Source organism: Ictalurus punctatus, chromosome 16 (genome assembly GCF_001660625.3).
Source record: "Ictalurus punctatus breed USDA103 chromosome 16, Coco_2.0, whole genome shotgun sequence".
Taxonomy (NCBI): domain Eukaryota; kingdom Metazoa; phylum Chordata; class Actinopteri; order Siluriformes; family Ictaluridae; genus Ictalurus; species Ictalurus punctatus.
Window position 1 is genome coordinate 21943083 of NC_030431.2, and position 19591 is coordinate 21962673.

Here is a 19591-nt window from a genome sequence, read left to right on the forward strand (position 1 = left end):
ACTAACTATTCTTTTTATAGTCTGTTTACAAACTGCTTATCTTATGTATCTTAAAGTGCATCTATTATGGTTTTGAAACGTGCCTAATTTTGTTTTAGAGGTCTCATACAATAGATTTACATGCATCCGAGGTCAAAAAACACTTTAACGTGCTCATAATTTAAAGTGCAGTATTAGCCCCCCCCCCCAAGTGTCAAACGACTCGTTCAATGATCCGTTCTAACGGATTCATTCTAAACTCCTCCTTTCAGAGAGCATACTCTGCTCTGATTGGTCAGACGTGCCGGTCTGTTGTGATTGGTCTACCGTTGTCAGCGAGCAGCCGATGAAGACCAGAGGCGGGGTTTTTGGTTACAAACCTATGTAGATTAGTACAGGAAGTGAGTCTGGAATTAATAACGACTTGTTTCAGCTGTTCAGAATCGGTTCGTTTTATTGGGAGTCAATAACGCCGTTTGTCGTGCGCTTTGATTTTTTGAAACTTTGCAGACGTTTTTACATTCACAAACAGCTACGTATATAACACACCACATGAAAGGTAATATTTGAAAAACCATAATAGGTGCGCTTTAAAGAAACCGTGAAATGGTTCCACGTCCACGTTAATGCCAATCATACACTGCTCGGTTTTAGATCATATTAATGAACTCAAAACATTCTCAATTTACCTTGAGCACTGGTCAAAGCATTACCAGTATGACATGGGGAAAGGGGGTGGGGCTTACGGTCATGTCAGTGAATACTGGAGAGCTCAAACACCAACAGAATTGTCACTCATTCCAGATTCAAATGTCGATGGGTTCATCTGCTGAGGGGGAAAAGAAGAATGATCTCTTGGCACATTTCTGAGTAACCAGCTTACTTAAAAGTTAAATCGCCGAGATTTTCGTAAAAATCATTACTGCGACGTTGCACTTTGCAATATGGATATCTGACGCTCGCTGAGATTACAGATAAGCTTTTTGGGGTTGGTCTGATAAACTGTGCCACTGTGACATAATAAAAAAATGATAATTTTGGTTCATTTAATACGGGTTTGTCTATACAATCGGTTATAGTTTGCTTTGATATAGACTAGTGATTCTCGTGATCGCGTTGTGCAGCAGTATATTCGTATCATGCTATTTTTATACATACCGAGCAGGACTAGACTCCACAGTGACTCATCACAGTGAGAATAAAGACAGTATACTTTACTGAGAGAGAAGATTTATGAAGAGATCTTTGCAAGACCCTACTGGAAGCCAGTGAATGTGTCAGGTGCCTGAGAATCCACCTGTACTCGGTGTAATAGGCATGTAGCTGGATATAATGATTATCATTGCCTTACCTGCAGAGGTGTCAACATTGGTAACAAGAAAATCCTAGCAACCGGTGAGGGGGTTGGGGAAGATGAGACATCTAATAGTTTTCCAAGCAACAGTAAGAAAACAGTAAGGCTGAAGACTGATATGACTGCTACTAAGTAATAAGCATCACCGCCATTAATTTTAACTGACCAAAAAGACCACAGGCCCCACCTAGGTGCTTTCTCACAAGACTGAGGCTCGCAAATAGATAAAATCAGCGTGAAGTCAGAGCAACCGCCAACAGAAGCAAAAGCATGTCTTTCACATCCTCCGTCCTTTCCCCTTCAGTGACTTGGGCTTTTCTGTTGGGTGAAATTTATTCGAGTTTGGTCTGCTTTAGATGAAAAAGTTGAAAAGCACAGGTTTCAGATACATGTGCGTGCTGTAATAACCTGTAATAGGTAACTACATGTAACAGGAGGGTAATTACCTGTAATAGGCATGTAACTAAATGTAAGAGACATGTAATTACCAGCAATACGAGTTCGACTACCTTTAAAAGGCACATAACCGACTGTAATCATCACTAATCTACAGACAACACAAATGCGCCTATTTGGAACCTATTTGGGGCGGCTGTGGATCAGGTGGTAGAGCGGGTTGTCCACTAATCGTAGGGTTGGCGGTTCGATTCCCGGCCCACGTGACTCCACATGCCGAAGTGTCCTTGGGTAAGACACTGAACCCCAAGTTGCTCCCGATGGCAAGTTAGCGCCTTGCATGGCAGCTCTGCTACCATTGGTGTGTGTGTGTGTGTGTGTGTGTGTGTGTGTGTGTGTGTGTGTGTGTGTGTGAGAATGGGTGAAGGAGACACAGCTTTGGATAAAAGCGCTATATAAGTGCGCCATTTACCATTTAGGAACAGAAGGGCGATTGCATGCACCAGGTGCCTATCTAGTTGTAATAGGTGTGTAGCTACCAGTACAAGGCTTGCACTTACCTCCAACAAGTATGTTACCACCAGTAACAGGTGTGCAACCAGTTTAAAAAAAAAAAAAAAAAAAAAAAAAAAAAAGAAGCAAAAGTTGTGGAAGTACTGTAAAAGTACCTGTAAAAGGTGTGGTGGTGTAAACAGATGTGTAACCACCTGTAACAAGCAAATGACCACCTGTAACAGGTATGTAACCACCTCTAACAAGCATGTGACTACTTGTAACAGGTGTGCAGCTACCTCTAACAAGCATGTGACAACCTGTAACAGGTGTGTAACTACCCTTAAAAAAAGCATGTGACCACCTGTAACAGGTGTGTAACCACCTCTAACAAGTGTGCAACTCCTTTAATAAAGCACATGACCACCTGCAGTTGGTGTAACTTCATCTAATAATATGTAACTACCCGTTACTTATAGAACTAAAATCATCCTTCCTTTTACAATTCCTACTTCACCAAGAATCTACCTTCCTATACTAGGTTTAACTGATAAGCAGCGACCTGTAGCTGTACCCATAGTGTTCCTGTAACAGGAATGTATGTACCTGTACTGCGGTGTTTAACTACGTGAAACGGATGCCCACCTGTAATAGGCGCCTCCACCTCCAGCATGCACTTCTCATGGCGCAGGATGTTGGCGCCATCGTTGATGATGCGCAGCGCCACGTCCTCCTCCAGCCGTCCCTCTTTCAGCAGGTGAGCCTTCAGCAGCTCCACCTTAGGCCGACCGTCCTCATAGAGCTCTTTCATGGTGAGGCGCGTCGTCGGGGGATACGGCACTGCTACAAAAGCCGAGAAGAGGGGAACAAAGACGGACATTGTACTTCTTTCAGTCATAGGAATGCAAAGATGACAACGATTACTGAGCACCCAAAGCCCAAGAAAGACAAATACACTGTACTGCTGTAGTCAAGTTAAACCAAAACCAAATATCCAAGTCTCGCTTCATTCTGTCCGTGTACTTCGGACATCAGAAGTCATCAACCTAGTAAATATCTAAATTGACTTTGGTATAAAAAGGTTCTGAACTGGATTTCCTTTTTCTAATCATAGAGCATGCCTCAAGGGACGTCTTATTGGTTTCTGAAAGATCTGAAATACATTCAGACCTTTAGCGACGGCCATCTAGGTCATCTTTTTTTCCCCCGCTCTCCATTAGTAGTGTGCTCTATGGCCAAAAATTTCACAGTACAGCTTAAAATTCACAGGGTATCTGTGCATGTATAAAATGGTATAATGTGACTTATAAGAACCAGATTATATATCAGGGCAGTGGCAGTGGTTAAGATGTTGGATTACTGATCGGAAGGTTGTGAGTTCAAATCCTAGGACTGCCGAGCTGTCACTGCTGGGCCTTTGATCAAGGCCTCAACTTAACCCTCAACCGCCCAGTTGTAGAAATGAGATAAATGTAAGTCGCTCCGGACATGGGCGTCTGCCAAATGCCGTAAAAGTAAATGTAACTGATTGATATTCTTGGTAATCTTTGGTTGTCTGTTGAACGAACTAACAAAACCAAACTGAACTTCGTTTATGTTGTCCTTTAAAAGTATAAAAAGTCCTTCGCTTTACCCACCCTTATACTCATATCTGAACAATACTTCTGTCTGGAACACCTCCTCATACGAACGTGATTACTGACTTGACCAATGACGGCGCTCTCCCTCTTACAGGTGAGAGCTGACGAGTGCGAAGTCGTGGACACGGAGTCGATGCGAGTACTGACTGGCGTGGTGCTGTGTTCGAGGTCACGTGAAACCAGTCACGTTCTTCATTTATTCATTCTGATATTCTGACCAAAATGGATTTATGTTTAATATGATAGAGTCCCCCCCCCCCCCCCCAAATAAAGAGAGTCACATAGTATTATTGGCATGAAGAAAAGGAAAAAAAAAAAAAATCCATATCTTAGTTTACAGTCGTTTACAGACTGTGTTTACTTACTCTATCTGTTTTCCCTCTGCTTTCAGTCTGGAGCAGATAAAGAGCTAGAGAAAAAAACAGCACCGTTTCCATTCATCCGTTTTTAAACCCCTTTTGAATTTGCGTATTATTCAAAAAAAAAAAAAAAAAAAAAAAAAAAAAAAAAAAAAAAAGCATTTCCTTCTTGTTTCGCTTCAGAACAGTTACAGAGACTGCATAGAAACATACGACCATTCACATGTGTACAAGGATTTGTTTAAAATCCTTTGGCGCACACACCAACTAAAGATTCCTTGTGAAACCTAAGCGGGTCAACGAGAGAGACGCAATGAAAAGGAGGACGGTGTAATACAGTAGCTGTCTCGGCTAAACGCACCATAATCTAATTTCCAGCAAACTCTCACCTCATTAGGGAACGAGAAAGAAAGAGATGAGCGAATTCTCCCGAGAGAGATGGTTTAAATTGGACTGTAGCTCAAACTTCTCTCTAATTCCGGTGTTAACATATATTTAAAAAAAAAAAAAAAAAAAATTCACCAGGTGCATAAATTAGCTCACGCTGTTATTATGGTCGATAATTTTGAAAAATTTAAGAAAAACCCATATCTGTATCTCAAAATCACACACTATATATAACACATACACGATAAATATGTTCTTGACTATTTCGTATCCAGATCAATCAGTCCTTTTTAGTAAATTAGTCAAATATATTCTTGAACGTTTAGATTATTCGTAACACTATACTGTTTATATAGCAGAGGTATTCTCGTAAAACCCTCCGGTGTACACAAGTGCAAGAAAGGTACTTTACAATACTGATTATGATCAGAATGATTTTTTCCTCACAGCTCAGTGAGCCAAGATAGTGAAGCAGAACACAGAGCGAGATGGCGTGATGATTGATTTGCACAGGGCCATGACATCTTAACCGCATTTCACGCCAGCTGTATAATTCGGCTGTAACGGATTATTTTAACTCCAGTGGGAACGTCTTCTGGAGTTCTGGGTGTGAATCCGGGTGTTCGTTTTCTCCCGCAGCAGCTCGGACAGTGGCGCCGGCTATAATTCCCATCGCGGATTTATATCAATGTGCTCGTTCGAACACGTTATCGTTTCTATAGTGACTACTGACTTACAACTTACGCAGGGACCCGTACGGCTCCATATAACCTGAAGGCAATAATAATAACAGACTGAAAATAAATAAATAAAAATTGTTATTTACTAAATAAAAATGTCGAATTGTTGAAATAGCTTTGTAAAACACAGTACATGTCTTCCTCCAGGGGAAAGTCTTCAGGACAGACTAAATGTAACTTGGGCAGTGGTAGCTTAGCGATTAAGACATTGGACTACCGAATGGTTGCGAGTTCACATCCCAGCACTGACAAGCCGCCGTTGCCGGACGCTTGAGCAAGCCCCTCAATCCTCAACTGATCAGTTGTATAAATGAGATATATCTGGATAATGGCGTCTGCCAAAGGTCATAAATGTAATGTAAAATAACTTAACAGCACAATTTATAACAAAAGTTATCTACCTAATAAAAACCATTCAACTGACAGCCATATCGGGGTAGCAGTGGCTCAACGGGTACGGCAGCGAGTCACTGATCAGAAGGTCAGTGGTCAAGGGTTCGAGCCCCAGCAAATGGCAAACTGTCAGCACTTATATGGCATCTATTTTAACCTTAGCAGTTCTACAAAGCGCTCTACACTGGTTCTCATTCACCCATTCCACACACCAGTGGGAGCAGAGCTGCTACGCAAGGCGCTAACTTGCCATCGGGAGCAACTTGCGGTTCAGAGTCTTGCCCAAGGACACTTCGGCATGTGGAGGCACGTGGGCCGGAAATCGAACCGCAAACACTACGATTAGTGGACGACCCGCTCTACCACCTGAGCCACAGGTGTTGGGCCATTAACCCTCTCTGCTCCAGGGACACTATCATTTCTGACCCCGTGCTCTGACCAACAAACTGGGATATCCGAAGTAAAGAATTTCACTATGCTATAACGTAATGTGATAAAGGCTTCGTCTTCATCTCATCTCGACCGATGTGTGTAGTGCAGCAGGTGGAGGGATTCGGCACAAGTCGAGTGGACTACAGTTATAGCATTCAGGTACGTCACACCACCATGAAGTGCAAAACTACATACCAAATAAACGCTCAGTTCGTCAACAACGTGTAGCGTTTAGTGTATTTAGTGTGTTTAGTGTTTAGCTGTTGAACCACTGGGTTACAAGCCCAGACACAAAACCTGCTTGTTGCCAGTGTCTGGACTACTGGTTTTTCCACACCAGAATCAAGCAGAAGCAGGCGTGGGTGATCGAACTAAAATACATCACATCACGATAGAGAGTCATTTCTACAATACACAACATGTATCACGATAGCTACGTCTGGTATCAAATAGGCGTGAAATGATGCACTAAAGCCAAAATATGAGACATATCCTGTTACAGGCTTCATGAGACGATACTGACGCAGTAAAATATTACAAATGAATGCATTTTATTGTGCAAATGACAACAAATCAATCCTCTGCAATATAATCCATCCATCCATCCATCCATTTTCTGTACCGCTTATCCTACTCAGAGTTGAAAGGAACCTCAGCCCATCCCAGGGCACAATCGCACACACTATGGACACTTCGGAGATGCCATTCAGCCTACAACGCATGTCTTTGGTCTGGGGGAGGAAACCGGAGTATCCCGGGGAAACCCTCGACGCACAGGGAGAACACGCAAACTCACAAAAAGGAGGAAGTGTGAAACGAACCCCCATCCCCAGAGGGGTAATTTGAATCTTTTTCGGTGTCAAATGTATTTCATGGCAAAGTTATTCATATGGAGAGATCGTCTGATGGTAGATCGTGCCTTCAGCGACTGAGTAACAGATCGGTTTCATCGCTCCTTCTGCTGCATAACGTCCAGCTGAAATGCCCGGGTGCGTCAATCTCGCCGAGTGAACGGCACAGATCGAGAAAACGTTCGTGATTTTATTTTGTACGTTTTCACATCTCAGAAACTCATTTCTGCTTCCACCGCTGCCAACACGCCGTGCTTCAGAATCCTTTCAGATGCGCGTGTGACCCACAGCAAGCGTAGCACACGGACGCTGATATTAACCAATGTTTCAGACCACAGTCAGAGCGGCGGTGACAAACATCTAACGAGCTCTAAAGAGACTTGTGATCTCTCCGAATAGTGTCATACTTTATCACGGTATCGCTATTACATCGCTGTACTGCTCAGCCCTTACCACAGGTTTCTTCCCTTGGTGTTTATCTTACAGATATGGTCTTACAGAACGTGTTATTTGGGGAAAAGCCAGACACTCTTAATATACTTCCTTCATGCAAGCACCAAGAAACTAACTAAGATTTTCTAAATGATTTGGCAAAGTAAATATGTTTGACTGAAGTAAGAAACCGAAATGAGCGGCTGCAGTGAATCGCTCGAACCAAACACCATGTGTTCGGCTTGTTATTCAGCGGTGCTCGGTGCACAAGCATGACGGAGACCTTTATAATTATGGTTTCAACCACTGCCTTAAACCACATCTTAAAAACAAAGAAATATTTTTAAAAAGTACAAGATAACGCAGGGGGGAGAATACATTTTGGCTTCTACGAATCTGAACAGGCCACACCCACAAGCGACAAGAGAAGCGGTCGGTACATGCCCACGAGTTCTCCGAGTGACTTGGTGCATGTCAGTGCAGGCTTCCACACAACAGTAAAAGAGTGAGCTTGGAGTGAATGGTTTGGGGGGGGGGGGGGGACAGAATGTTTCCTAGAGGTCAGACTCTTCTTACATTTTAACTTCTCTTAACTAAACTAAAAAAAAAATTAAAAACATAAAAATATTATTAAACTACTCTGCACTGAGGTGTTCTAACAAACAGAGCTGTGCTTTAGTTCAAGCCCCTTCTCCGGTTCATGTAGAGTGTTAAGAAGAGGAAGATGCGGTTTCGTTCACGGCTGAGTGAGTAAATACAGTGTGCACCTGTTTATTTGCCTCTCACTGTGGCGATAGCATGACTCTCAAAACCGTGCAAAAAGAACTGCGGAGCCTCCTTTAACGCGAGAAGAACCGCGGTGCTTTCTTAAACGCGAGAAGGCCTGTCCAGATAATGACAATGATTCTCAAACAAATCATTCCAATTATACCAAAGTGTCACTCAACTCTCGATTCTGATTGTTCAGAAAGTATCGATTCATTCGCCTTGACGGCAGTTCGGCCGCAAGACTAAAATCACGCGTTTACATACTAATGCGCTCAGCTAATTTGCGTTCACTATATGGTCAAAAAATTGTAATTGTCGGCAAATTGCTGGGGTACAAGATGAGTAAAGCACTTTCAGACGTGCCAATACAGGCAAACAATCAGTAAATATCAAATAAATAAATAAATAAATAAAAACTTCTGGATGGTAGCAGCGACTCCGCTTCGCACGGTGCCACGTAAAACCCCGTCACTGATTACTTTCCTACGACATCGCACGGAGTCATGTTTATTCCTGACTCGGTTTAAAAGGGGAAAGAGTTATTAAAGCAGTGCGCTGTTAAATAAAACAAATAAAACGTCATCTCCACTTCAGATTGTTTTAAATACCAAGTAATCGTTTGCTCTTTTCTAACCTAAAGCATCGCGTACATGCGTACTCCTCGACAAAACTCTCAACGCTCCTCGCTAATAAAGTCAAACGGCTCTGTTTCCCGACGTCCGTGATCCGCAGCTTGACTGCACGTGAAGCCTCGAGCGAGAGCCGAAGTCTAAACGCGGTCGAATGTTTTGACTGGGCGACCTGCCAGATGACTCGTACGGACGACTTTTTCTTTCAGCAGACGGTGCCATGTTAACACGGCGTGAGCGTGTGTGTACGTTTGGACGTGTGGCTAATGCACCACAGGCTTAGAAAAAGATCTCACCGATGTGGGTTAGTGAAGGTCTGTGGAGAATCAGGAACAGGTTTTTTTTTTTTGTTTTTTTTTTTAAATACATACAGAAACCATTGAAAATCAAAGTGTGTATCTTTCTTCAGTTGATCATTTGAAACTTTTTATACGTCTGGAACCGTTCAGCCCATCAATCAGTCTATCTAGAGGAATAACCTACCTCCGGAAGTTTCCAAAATGACACATGATCGAAAGTTATAATGAACTGCAGAAACCCTATAAAACTCTAATATAATTAAAACTACGTCGACGGAGTGTCTGAACAGTCAGGAACCGATGAGAGTAAAACTACACGTGTATCATTTTATCTTTAGGCTCCATGTATTTTCTCAGATGTTGTACTGTTTTTTTGTTTTGTTGTCGATTTTGCTCGACATATTTGGATGGACAGTATTTGCTCGACATGTTCCCGTTGCTTCCTGGCATTTCAGACACCCTGCAGTACAGGCAACTGCATTACGACTACACAGGAAGCCTGGCTTCCACTGAAATGTTATTAAAATGTGGCAATCAAATTGACCAAAGTTTACCACAGTTCACCAAAGCGTGGATATTGTTCATCAGCCTTAGAGGAATGCAATATTTTTGCGAATCAAGCGATCATATTTCACGCTGTTTCAGAGAACAGAGCAGCCTGCGTGAAAATCTCTATTGTGGGCTTTAAAGTGCACCTATGATGTTTTTTTTTCCAAATATTACCTTTCATCTAGTGTGTTATAGAGCTGTGAGTGTAAACATTTCTGCAAAGTTTCAAAAAAATATGCAAAGTGGACTTATTGACTCCCAAAAGAAGGAACCGATTCTGAACAGCTGAAATGATTCGTTAGTAATTCCAGACTTTACTTCCTGTACTAATCGATGTAGGTTTGTAACAAAAAAGCCCCGCCTCTGGTCTTCATCGGCGGCTCGCTGACAGCGCTAGACCAATCACGACAGAAAGGGACATCTGACCGATCAGAGCAGAGTATGCTCTCTGAAAGGAAGAGTTTAGGTTGAATCCTTTAGAACGAATCATTTAATGAGTCGTTTGTGACGGCGGAGGTGGGGGGGTAATGGTGCAGTTTAAATTATGAGCACGTTAAAATGTTTTATGACCTCGGATGCATGTAAATCTATCGTATGGGACCTCTAAAACAAAATTAGGCACGTGTCAAATCCATAATAGGTGCGCTTTAAAGAAAAATAAGACGTGGAGCTAATAAACACAGAGAGAAGCCGGTGCGTCTGTTAGGGGTTTGTGTAGTCGCTGTTTTAATGTGACGAAAGATTAACGTTCACTGGACGAAACGTCAATTTGAGGGTAAGTCCGCATTAATCGGGAGAAATGTGAAAACGCATCTTTTTTTCCCCTCTACGTTTTGGCCTTCCGTCCACACCGAGACAGCGTTTCGGTCCAGCGAAAGGGGAGCGTTCTTCCAAAAAACGCTCTCCCAAGTGGATCAATTTGAAAACGTCGTTATTCACAAACAATGACGCATTTTTAGTCATTTGACACAGTCAACTCAAAACAAACAAGATGGTGGATGATGTTCTACGGCAGTACAAGAACTCCACCTCTTCGTCTGTCCATTTGAATAAATAAATAAATAAACAAACAAACAAACAAACTCACTCTCTCAGTTTCACCAATTCAAGTCATTTTCTGTAGCGACGACAACAACAACAACAACAAAAAAGCTCAAGTTGCATCATAAATTTAGTTAAAAATAAAAATCAAACATTTCTGGCCAGAGCATACACACACACTTTTGTCCAGCCTGTCTTAGTTCAGTAAAACTGATTGGCTGTGTTTATTATTAGTCTTGGATTATGTGGAGCTCCTGCCAAACAAGTGTCAGTGATTTACAGTAGAAACGATAACGTGCTAGAATGACAGCGTTAATATAAACCCATCGTTCATGTTAAGCGTGTAGTATGTAACGTGGACGTATTGTCCAGAACAGAGAGTTGGTTAATGTTTCCCCGATTTTATTAACCACCAGCTGCAATTATCGCCCTGTATATACACGCCCTAATCAGGGTGGGACAATGGTGCAGTGGGTCTGATCCCGAGCTCGGGTTACCGCCTGTGCATCGTTTCGCACCTTCTCCTCGTATCCATGAGGGTTCCCTTCAGGTTCTCCGGTTTCCTCCTACCAAAAACATGCCAGTAGGTGGACTGGTTATGATAAACTGCCCTTGGCTGTATGTGTGCATGTCTGCACGATGCCCTGTGACGGACTGGCTTCCCATCCAGGATGAAAAGGGCAGTGGTGGCTTGGCGGTGGTCAAGGCTCTGGGTGATCGGAAGGTCGGGGGTTCAAAACCCTGCGCTCTGACCCCAACTTCCTAACATGCTGGGGTCGGCGAAGAAAATAAGATCACTGTGCATATGTACATGTCAAAAATAAAGACTCATCATCTTTATAATTCCTGCCTCACGCCCGGTGTTCCCGGGACACACTCCAAATCCACCATACCCCACTGAGCAGGATAAAGCAGTTATTCTGAATCGATGAAGGAACTTGACTAATCAATTAAGTGATTAAACGAGTACTAGAGTCGATTAATAGTGCTCATTACTAATGCACACATTTGGTTGTGCTGAAGTGTTATCAAGTTGTGTTATACTACTTCTCAAGGCACTCAAAATAGCGTAAAAGTCTTCCGGCTTAGCTGGAGGTGTAAAAGTCGTGGTGTGAAGACAGACGAGATGTGATAAACGATAAAGAACGACTGTGTGTTTGGCTGGCGCTCTTTTGATGGCATCATCCTGTTGCTCGCCTTCAGAATGTTCAACACTACAGCAGTTACAGCAGGGTAAGGCGATAGATCTGATACAGCAGCGATCACCAAGAACCAAGCATCAAAAAAAAAACCCAAACATTTTAATCGGTCCCGATGGTTGAATAAATCTCACTAGAAATACCAAAGGGGAACGCCGTGCTCTTGCCAAATGTTCACAGGTTTAAAGATACCCTGAAGCCCTACACACACACACACCCGCTACACCCGAACCGAGAGTCTAATCAACTGCACGGACTTGTTCATTCTGTATCGGCACCTTCATACTTGAAGGAACATGTCAGGGCCCAAAAAATGAAATGTAAACAATGTTCCCCTGTGTGTGAGGTTTGCTTCTTTATTTGTGTACTGGAGTTAGTGTAAATCATGGCGGGTTAGAGACTGTGTTTTTCACGACTGCTGCTGGAAAAATCCAGCAATGCCATTTAGCCCCTTTTACAGATAACAGTGTTATAGTTTCAGAAAGTGTGATAGAGACTTGAAATATTTCAAAACAACCTGAAGAAGCCATTTAGGATTTCGGTTAAATACAAGGTAAGAGGTGAACTGGGCATGTTTTATATTTGGCCTAACGAAGATTTGAACCGCGAATAAGAAGACTTGATTAATGAGTTCTTAACATACTGAGGTATTAAGCATATTATGAGTGCTTGATTATTTGGCTATGTGCAGTCACGGGAGACAGTTCGGATTTACGGTCATGAGTTGTGGCACTGAAGCCAAGTTTCTGCTTCTGATTATTCGTCGCATTCGGGTTTACCACGGTCGCTGCATTGTGGAGCAGAATCACTATACGATATTTTGTTTAAAAAGAGTCAAATAAAACAGGACTCGAGGCTCTTGGAGGTCGTTTTCACACTTGCGATCTCCCCCCCGACTGGACTCAAGACCGTCGAGCACCGTACAACTGCCGAAGTGTGAACGTTGCTTAAGAACGTGGGAGGGGTCCAAAAGTCCCATCCATGGTCCTGTTGAAAACGGAGGTCAGGTGAGGAAGCTATCCTTGCTTGGTAACGTGATTGGTTCGACTTGTCGGGGTACTTCCTGTTCCTACTTTTGTGATGCTGGGGAAAGAGTTGTTATGCTTACTGATATATAAAACCAGACTTCCATAGAACTGGAGGACTATAATTGGTTCACATTGGATGAACCTAGTGCCTAACAGCGGCTGTGGTTCAGGTGGTGAGCGGGTTGTCCATTAATCGAAGGGTTAGCGGTTCGATTCCCGGCCCACGTGACTCCACATGCCGAAGTGTCCTTGGGCAAGACACGGAACCCCAAGTTGCTCCCGATGGCAAGTTAGCGCTTTGCATGGCAGCTCTGCTCCCATTGGTGTGTGTGTGTGTGTGTGTGAATGAGACACAGTGTAAAGTGCTTTGGACAAAAACGTTATATAAGTGCAGACCATTTATGAACCTGGCCCACAAACGAGCCCCGAATCAGTCCCGAGTGCAGACTCGAATATTCGAGCCAAGTGTGAAAACGCCCTTATGGCTCCATCGTGGAGGAGGCTGATACCACGGCATGCTAATATTTAAATCTTCGCGTCAAGTATAATCATAAATCTTCACGTCAAAAAACGGAGCATATTAACGGGCTCGGTAATGAGACAGCTCGTACGCATGCAAGCTTTTCTTTTATGTCTTTAACGGGTCCCGGTCCTCCATTTTTGCACAGCCGAATCATGACAAAATGGAAGTATGTGTGGACTGTGCATCAGAGTATTTAAAAGGGAAAGCCCGGGTTCTGTTTGTAAACGATACGAACAAGTGGCTGGACATAAAAGACGGAACAAAAGTGGGTCTAAAGCAAAACTTTGTGGGACACCATACCACAAATACACCATACAGACTTTCTCAAAAGAAACATACAAAAAATAAAAATAGAGTGGACGATACTTGAAGAAATCGTAGTCCTCAAGTGTTCACTTGAGTAAAAGGAAATTAATAACGGCTCTTCAAAGTTCAAACACCGACGACAATTTAAACAGCACTCAGTCGAGTACACGCGTTTGCTTGATAAAAGGGCGTCGAGTTTTACAGCTACTTCCTCAGAAGCTGTCGTTTTTTTGACCCACGATCCAACAGCTTGTGTTTGAGGACGGCTGTGAAACGATTTCTACTATGGGTACGGACGAATATGAAAACCGAACGTTAAATACCAAACCGGGGCTTGTTTTTGCTTTCTATCAAGTTCGCAATGCATCAATCAAGACATCCTCCCAATGCAACGGCATCAATTACACGAGAAATAAAGTGACTGGTAATGAAGTAAAAAAATTCAAAAGTGGGGGTAAAATGAAAAGATTAAAATGGAACGAATCAATGTTTTAAAGAAATCTACTCCAGAAACGACCCGCCTGTGTTAGTCATCATTCTCCTCCAAATTCAGCACATCTGGACAAGCCAGGAGTCAGAAATGAAAACCGCAGAGGAAAGTGCACATAGCAGGTGCTTAACAATTAGGATTCCTTCATTAAGTCGTTCATGTTAAGATCTGCTGTATGCTTTTAACCCTCCTATTATGTTGCGGGTAAAAACGTTACATCCGTTAGGTTATGGGTCAAAATGAATTCCGCAGTTTAAATACACACACACAAAAAAAAAACAGCAAAGTACAGCTTGAAACAGTAAACCTTTATCGTGGCTTGACCGAGACGAGCCGCAAGAAGAAATATTTGCATATAAGTTCATGACCCTAAATGAAGAAAATTAAAAAAAATTCAAAAGAGAAAAAGAGAGATTAACCAGTATTTCAGACATCTCAAATGTGGAACTGGGTCAAACAGACCCATAACATAATAGGAGGGTTAAACGACCGCACAGGAGGTTTTTTGTGTTATTGTTGCGGCCAAAGATGCTCGATTTTGCTGCGGCACATTTTGCGATGCAACATGCAGAGCTTTTTGTGTTTTTTTTTTTTTTTTTAAGGGGAAAACTACCTAAATTGGCAAAATTGCATTTGCGTGAAATTGTTTTGTGTGGTCTTTCGCAGTGATGTTTGTTAGTAGAGACCTTTTAGCTGTACTCGTGTTCGACGCACGTGAACTGAAGAATTCTTTGGCTGAATACTCGTTATTATAACGTCAAACGACGGATCTTTGAAAATAAATCTGTGGAAAATCTGCGGTAATCTTTAATAATCGCAAACTCGTGTGAACATCGCAGAGTTTGCTGGATTTTTTTTTTTGCGTTAATTTCTGTGCTCACGAAAACCATAAAATCCCGGAGGGACTGCTAAATCACAGCCAATCTTTTTTAAAAAAAAAAAATTCTGAATCAAATGACTAAAGTATTTCATCGAATCGTTCATAATATCCAAAAACAGCTTTCGAAATGAATCGAAAGACAACGAGTCATGAATCGAATTGATTCACCATCAGCCCAATGATTACTGGATGTTGGCCTTTTTCGAAAGCTTGTCTTAATTATAATCAATCTATTAAAACATTCAGTAATGGCCACCTCTTAAACACACAGTACACTCTCGAACTTATTCCCAACATAGATCTGTACGGTACTGAATTAATGTTTCAATATGTTACAAGAAATGCAATACGAGGTATTTTAGGACATTTAGGAAAACTGCATGCTTAGATGTATTACAGTACGTTCTGCAATGATGGTCACGATGAGGAACATCAAATTTGGGTTATAGGGGAAATACTATATTTTACTGTATTTGGTAGGAATTTAGATACTTTTGTCAAGGACACTATAGAAATGTTTTCGACCCATGAATTGAGTAGGATCTGTCTCACACTACATCGCGTACATCACTAGACTCTTGGAAGGCCTACACATCAAATACAGCAGCCATATTACATTAAATCATACCTGACAAAGTTTTAATGGATGAGACTCCTGCATAGTCTTCCATTAGTGAGTTTATTAACATGGGACGAATGTAACAGTTATCTGAGAAGATGTTAGCAACTGTCTGGCACTTAATACCAGCTCTTTGGTGAGATATGAAAGTAGATTCGGTCGACTCATCACCAGCGTGTCAAGCTTGACAGAGTCGTGCTTGCTCGAACTAACGTTCCTGCCGAGCAATCACTGCTCAACCAATGACCAATCACCATCATCACCACTATTCCCAACAACAAATCACTGATCACTGTTTGTCCTACGTGCGCAGATCTTTCTGCTTCGTTTGAAACTCTCTTCTTTATGATATTTACAAGAAGTTATTGCACCTGAAGCTCTTCCTCCATATCTATTTCCCAACTCCTCACTACCACTACCACGTGTTGTCTGTGCTATTTTGAGAGATCTTATAGTATTTTGCAAATATATAAATAACTGGAGGTGCCATGACCAAAAACAATGTCTTTCCATCAGACGCAAGTGATAATCTATTATACCACTCTGTGGGTGAATTCTCAAACCTGACCGGTCGGGCGGTGTGCATCATTTCTGTACGACAGCATGTCTCGGACAGTAGTTCAACAGAACTGAAGTAACATGACCAACAGGCTTAGATTAACACGCTCGTTCTAATACGGTATCGTTTCTATAGTATCGGCTCATTCGCAGGGACTCGCACGGCAGACACGTAACGTCATCTAAGACTAATAATAAAAAACGTGTTCAAAAAGAGTGTGCTGTTCAAAGAAAGAAAAACATTGACGCTTTGCGACGGTCAGCGCTTCGCGAAATTTTTGCGGAATTGTTTATTTATTATTATTATTATTATTATTATTTATGGCGGCTATACAGCAAGTGATAACAGGACATTCAATGTTTTGGAAGGTTCATGATGTGGTGTTCATTCTTAAGCGGGAAAAAAATAACTTTTGGCAAAAAATCAACATGGCATAAGGGGAATAAAACACTCCATAACGTGCAGATATTGGAAAGTAATCCACTTTGAAGCCACACCATCTCTAGGTTGATTATTTTCCTCTAACAGCATACTCCAAAGTGTCCTTACTCACGTTCTACTCTTTATGAAAAACTCTATTCTATGGGAAAACCTTCGTCTCAATGCGACACGTTTTGATATTCAACTCATTGACTAGTCAATAAACATGCAATGTGAGTCCGTGACGTCAATCGGCGACTTTTTGAGCACGCACTCGCTACTTTCTCCTGAAACGCGTGGGCAACACATGTAAGACGCTCGTGCCACCTGGTTCAAAATTTGAGCCGCACGAGAGGCTTTCAAAATGTGAGTGTCACGCGCAGCCATCAGCAAGTCAAATAAGTGGCGGTTTAACGGATGAAGCGCCGATGACATTGACGTTTCCCCTGTTTTATTAATAATTGTTAACCCAAACGACGGTCTTTCTTGGTTTAAAACAACATTTTTACAGTTCGACGTTTACTAGCTAGAGATAAAAAAAAAAAAAAGATAATATAAACGGTTTAAAAAAGAAAAAGAAAGGTAAGTCTATGTAATGGGTAGTAACTAGCGGTTGTCTGTGAATAGCTAGCTAGCTAGCTGACAGGCAGCGAAATATGTAGTTAGCTAAATATATATTACTGACATTAGATCAGCTAGATATCTCTCTGCAAGCTCGGGGGGCATCAAATGGGCTAAGCTAGATACGCTAGCTCATTTTGATGCCCATGAGCTTGCAGAGAGAATGCTAAAATAAAATATAAATAAATAAAAAGGTTTACCTTTAATGGGCCGCTCACTGGTGGAGAGTTTGTTCTGGTCCTTGGTCGACATCGTCCAAACAGTCTCTGTTCACCAAAACTAGATAATTCCTACGCGTAGCTAACCGCCTAGCTAATAGAGTTAGCTAGCAGGCTAGCTACGTCTCGGCTAACAGAAAAAGTAAATGGCTGCTCCTGTGAAAAGCAAGGAGAGCCGGTCTAAAACTCGTCCTTAATGTGTAGAGTCACATATACTCTGGGGAATGGGGATGCAGGGGAAGTCGGGGGTGTCTGGGAAAATGCTGAATTTTGTGTCCTTGGTTATAGGAGCGACCCCAGCGGCTGTCAATTTCTGCCGGAGGAGGAAAATCAGCGAAGCCAGGAAATGTAAGAAAGAAAAAATTATTTGAATTTCCAGTTCCTCTTTCACGCTGTTATTGTTTATCCAGAAAGTTGTTTGTTTTTTCCCCTCCCCGGTTGTTTTATCGCGTCTAGTCGCGGACCTGTTTGCTTTCTCCGTTTTCAGTACTGATCCGTTGAGTGAACCTGACTCTCCCCTGTTTTCTGTCGGATTAAACATAAATCCACAGCACTAGCGGATTTCCTACAACATGGCGACTACGAGGTTTAGCGCGGGGTTTCTGGGTAATGTAGTTCTCTCATAGGCATCTGTTCTGTAGAGTAGTAGTGCTTCTCTGGACGGTTACTGCAGCCAGGGACCTCTTTAACTGTTTAAAACAATCCCCTCTGAGAATGATCAGGCACATTTATCGAAATGCATTAATCTGTTCGTTCATTCTGGGATGGCCAAGCACATATTCATTCTCTCTCTCTCTCTCTCTCTCTCTCTCTCTCTCTCACACACACACATTCACTCTGAGGGGCAATGTACTGCAGCCTAACCAGTACACCATGACTTTGGGAGCCAAAGCAATCTCACACGGCCCAGATCGCTTACTCAGTAGAGCATCAGACTTTCAATCTGAGGGTCCAGAGTTCCTGTTCGAACATTATACCCACTTGGTGCTCATTGGGTTTGTCTTAGCTTGTTGTTTAAGATGGTGGACTTCTGACTAGAAGGTTGAGAGTTCAAATCCCAGCAATGCTAAGCTGAGCAAGGCCCTTAACTGCTCAAACGTGCAAATGAGACGGATGCAAGTCGCGCTGGTTGAAGGGTGTCTGCCAAATGCCATAAATGACTCCAAAGTGCAGTGGAAAACCTTATCAGAAGGGTGTAGGTTATATAGTAGGGTGGATATTCAGTACTCAGGTGTCCACATACTTTTGGCCATGTAGTGCTGGCCTAGCCCCCATCCAGTAAGCGATGAGGAAATGCACCCTGTGACTACAAGAACACAAAAGGGGGAAGCCATAGCATTCTCCTCTGAGTGTCACCAGATAGTTGATCTCGTGATGAATTACAGGATCACATTACGCATGTCATCTAGGGAAAACGTTACCAGCACTGATTGTGTTAAATATAGGGTACAGGGTCATAGGATATGGATTAGGATTACATTCACAGTATCACAGTAGCAGTTCTTATGTGCAGCCTAGAGATTATACAGTGGAGCAGGAAAGAGGACGTGAGAGTAGATCCGAGAACGGAGAAGCAGGAGGAACCAGTGAGTGCACTCGGCGCCATCTTGTGACAGAACCTAAAAAAAATGGCACCATATTTCACTTTACAGATTAACAGCAAACAGTGTTTTTCTTCATCCTCTTTTTCTGATGGACTATGTTTCTTTCACAGTATAAATCTAATCACAGTAGCCTCTTCTGTACATTTGGTTAGAACCTTGGTACCTACGGCAGCACATTTTCATGGTTTGTACCAAAATGTACCAGTACCTTTTTTGTTCATAGTTTAAAACACTAAGTAGGCATTTAATAATCAGGAACAAGATTATACTGATCTGAATCACACATAATGACTTGCTGGCTCTAAAGTACACCATATCAGAGGTTCTCAAACTTGAACTGTAAAATTTAATTACACTCACCCCTTCATTGCACAGTATTTAAA

At 42.2% G+C, this 19591-nt stretch overlaps 1 protein-coding gene across 3 annotated transcripts in view; it reads right to left on the bottom strand.

Moving 5' to 3' along the window:
• The window catches only part of ppp3ccb (protein phosphatase 3, catalytic subunit, gamma isozyme, b), a 61017-nt gene extending 42860 nt beyond the window's left edge, over positions 1–18157 (bottom strand). For all 3 annotated transcript variants that reach the window (XM_053687099.1, XM_053687098.1, XM_053687097.1), the window contains exons 1-2: positions 17587–18157; positions 2867–3064 (exon numbers count right to left, since the gene is read on the bottom strand). In XM_053687099.1, the coding sequence (XP_053543074.1) occupies positions 2867–3064; positions 17587–17638 (250 nt within the window). In that variant the 5' untranslated portion in view covers positions 17639–18157. The remainder of the gene's footprint in view (positions 1–2866; positions 3065–17586) is intronic.
• Positions 18158–19591: the final 1434 nt, after the last annotated feature.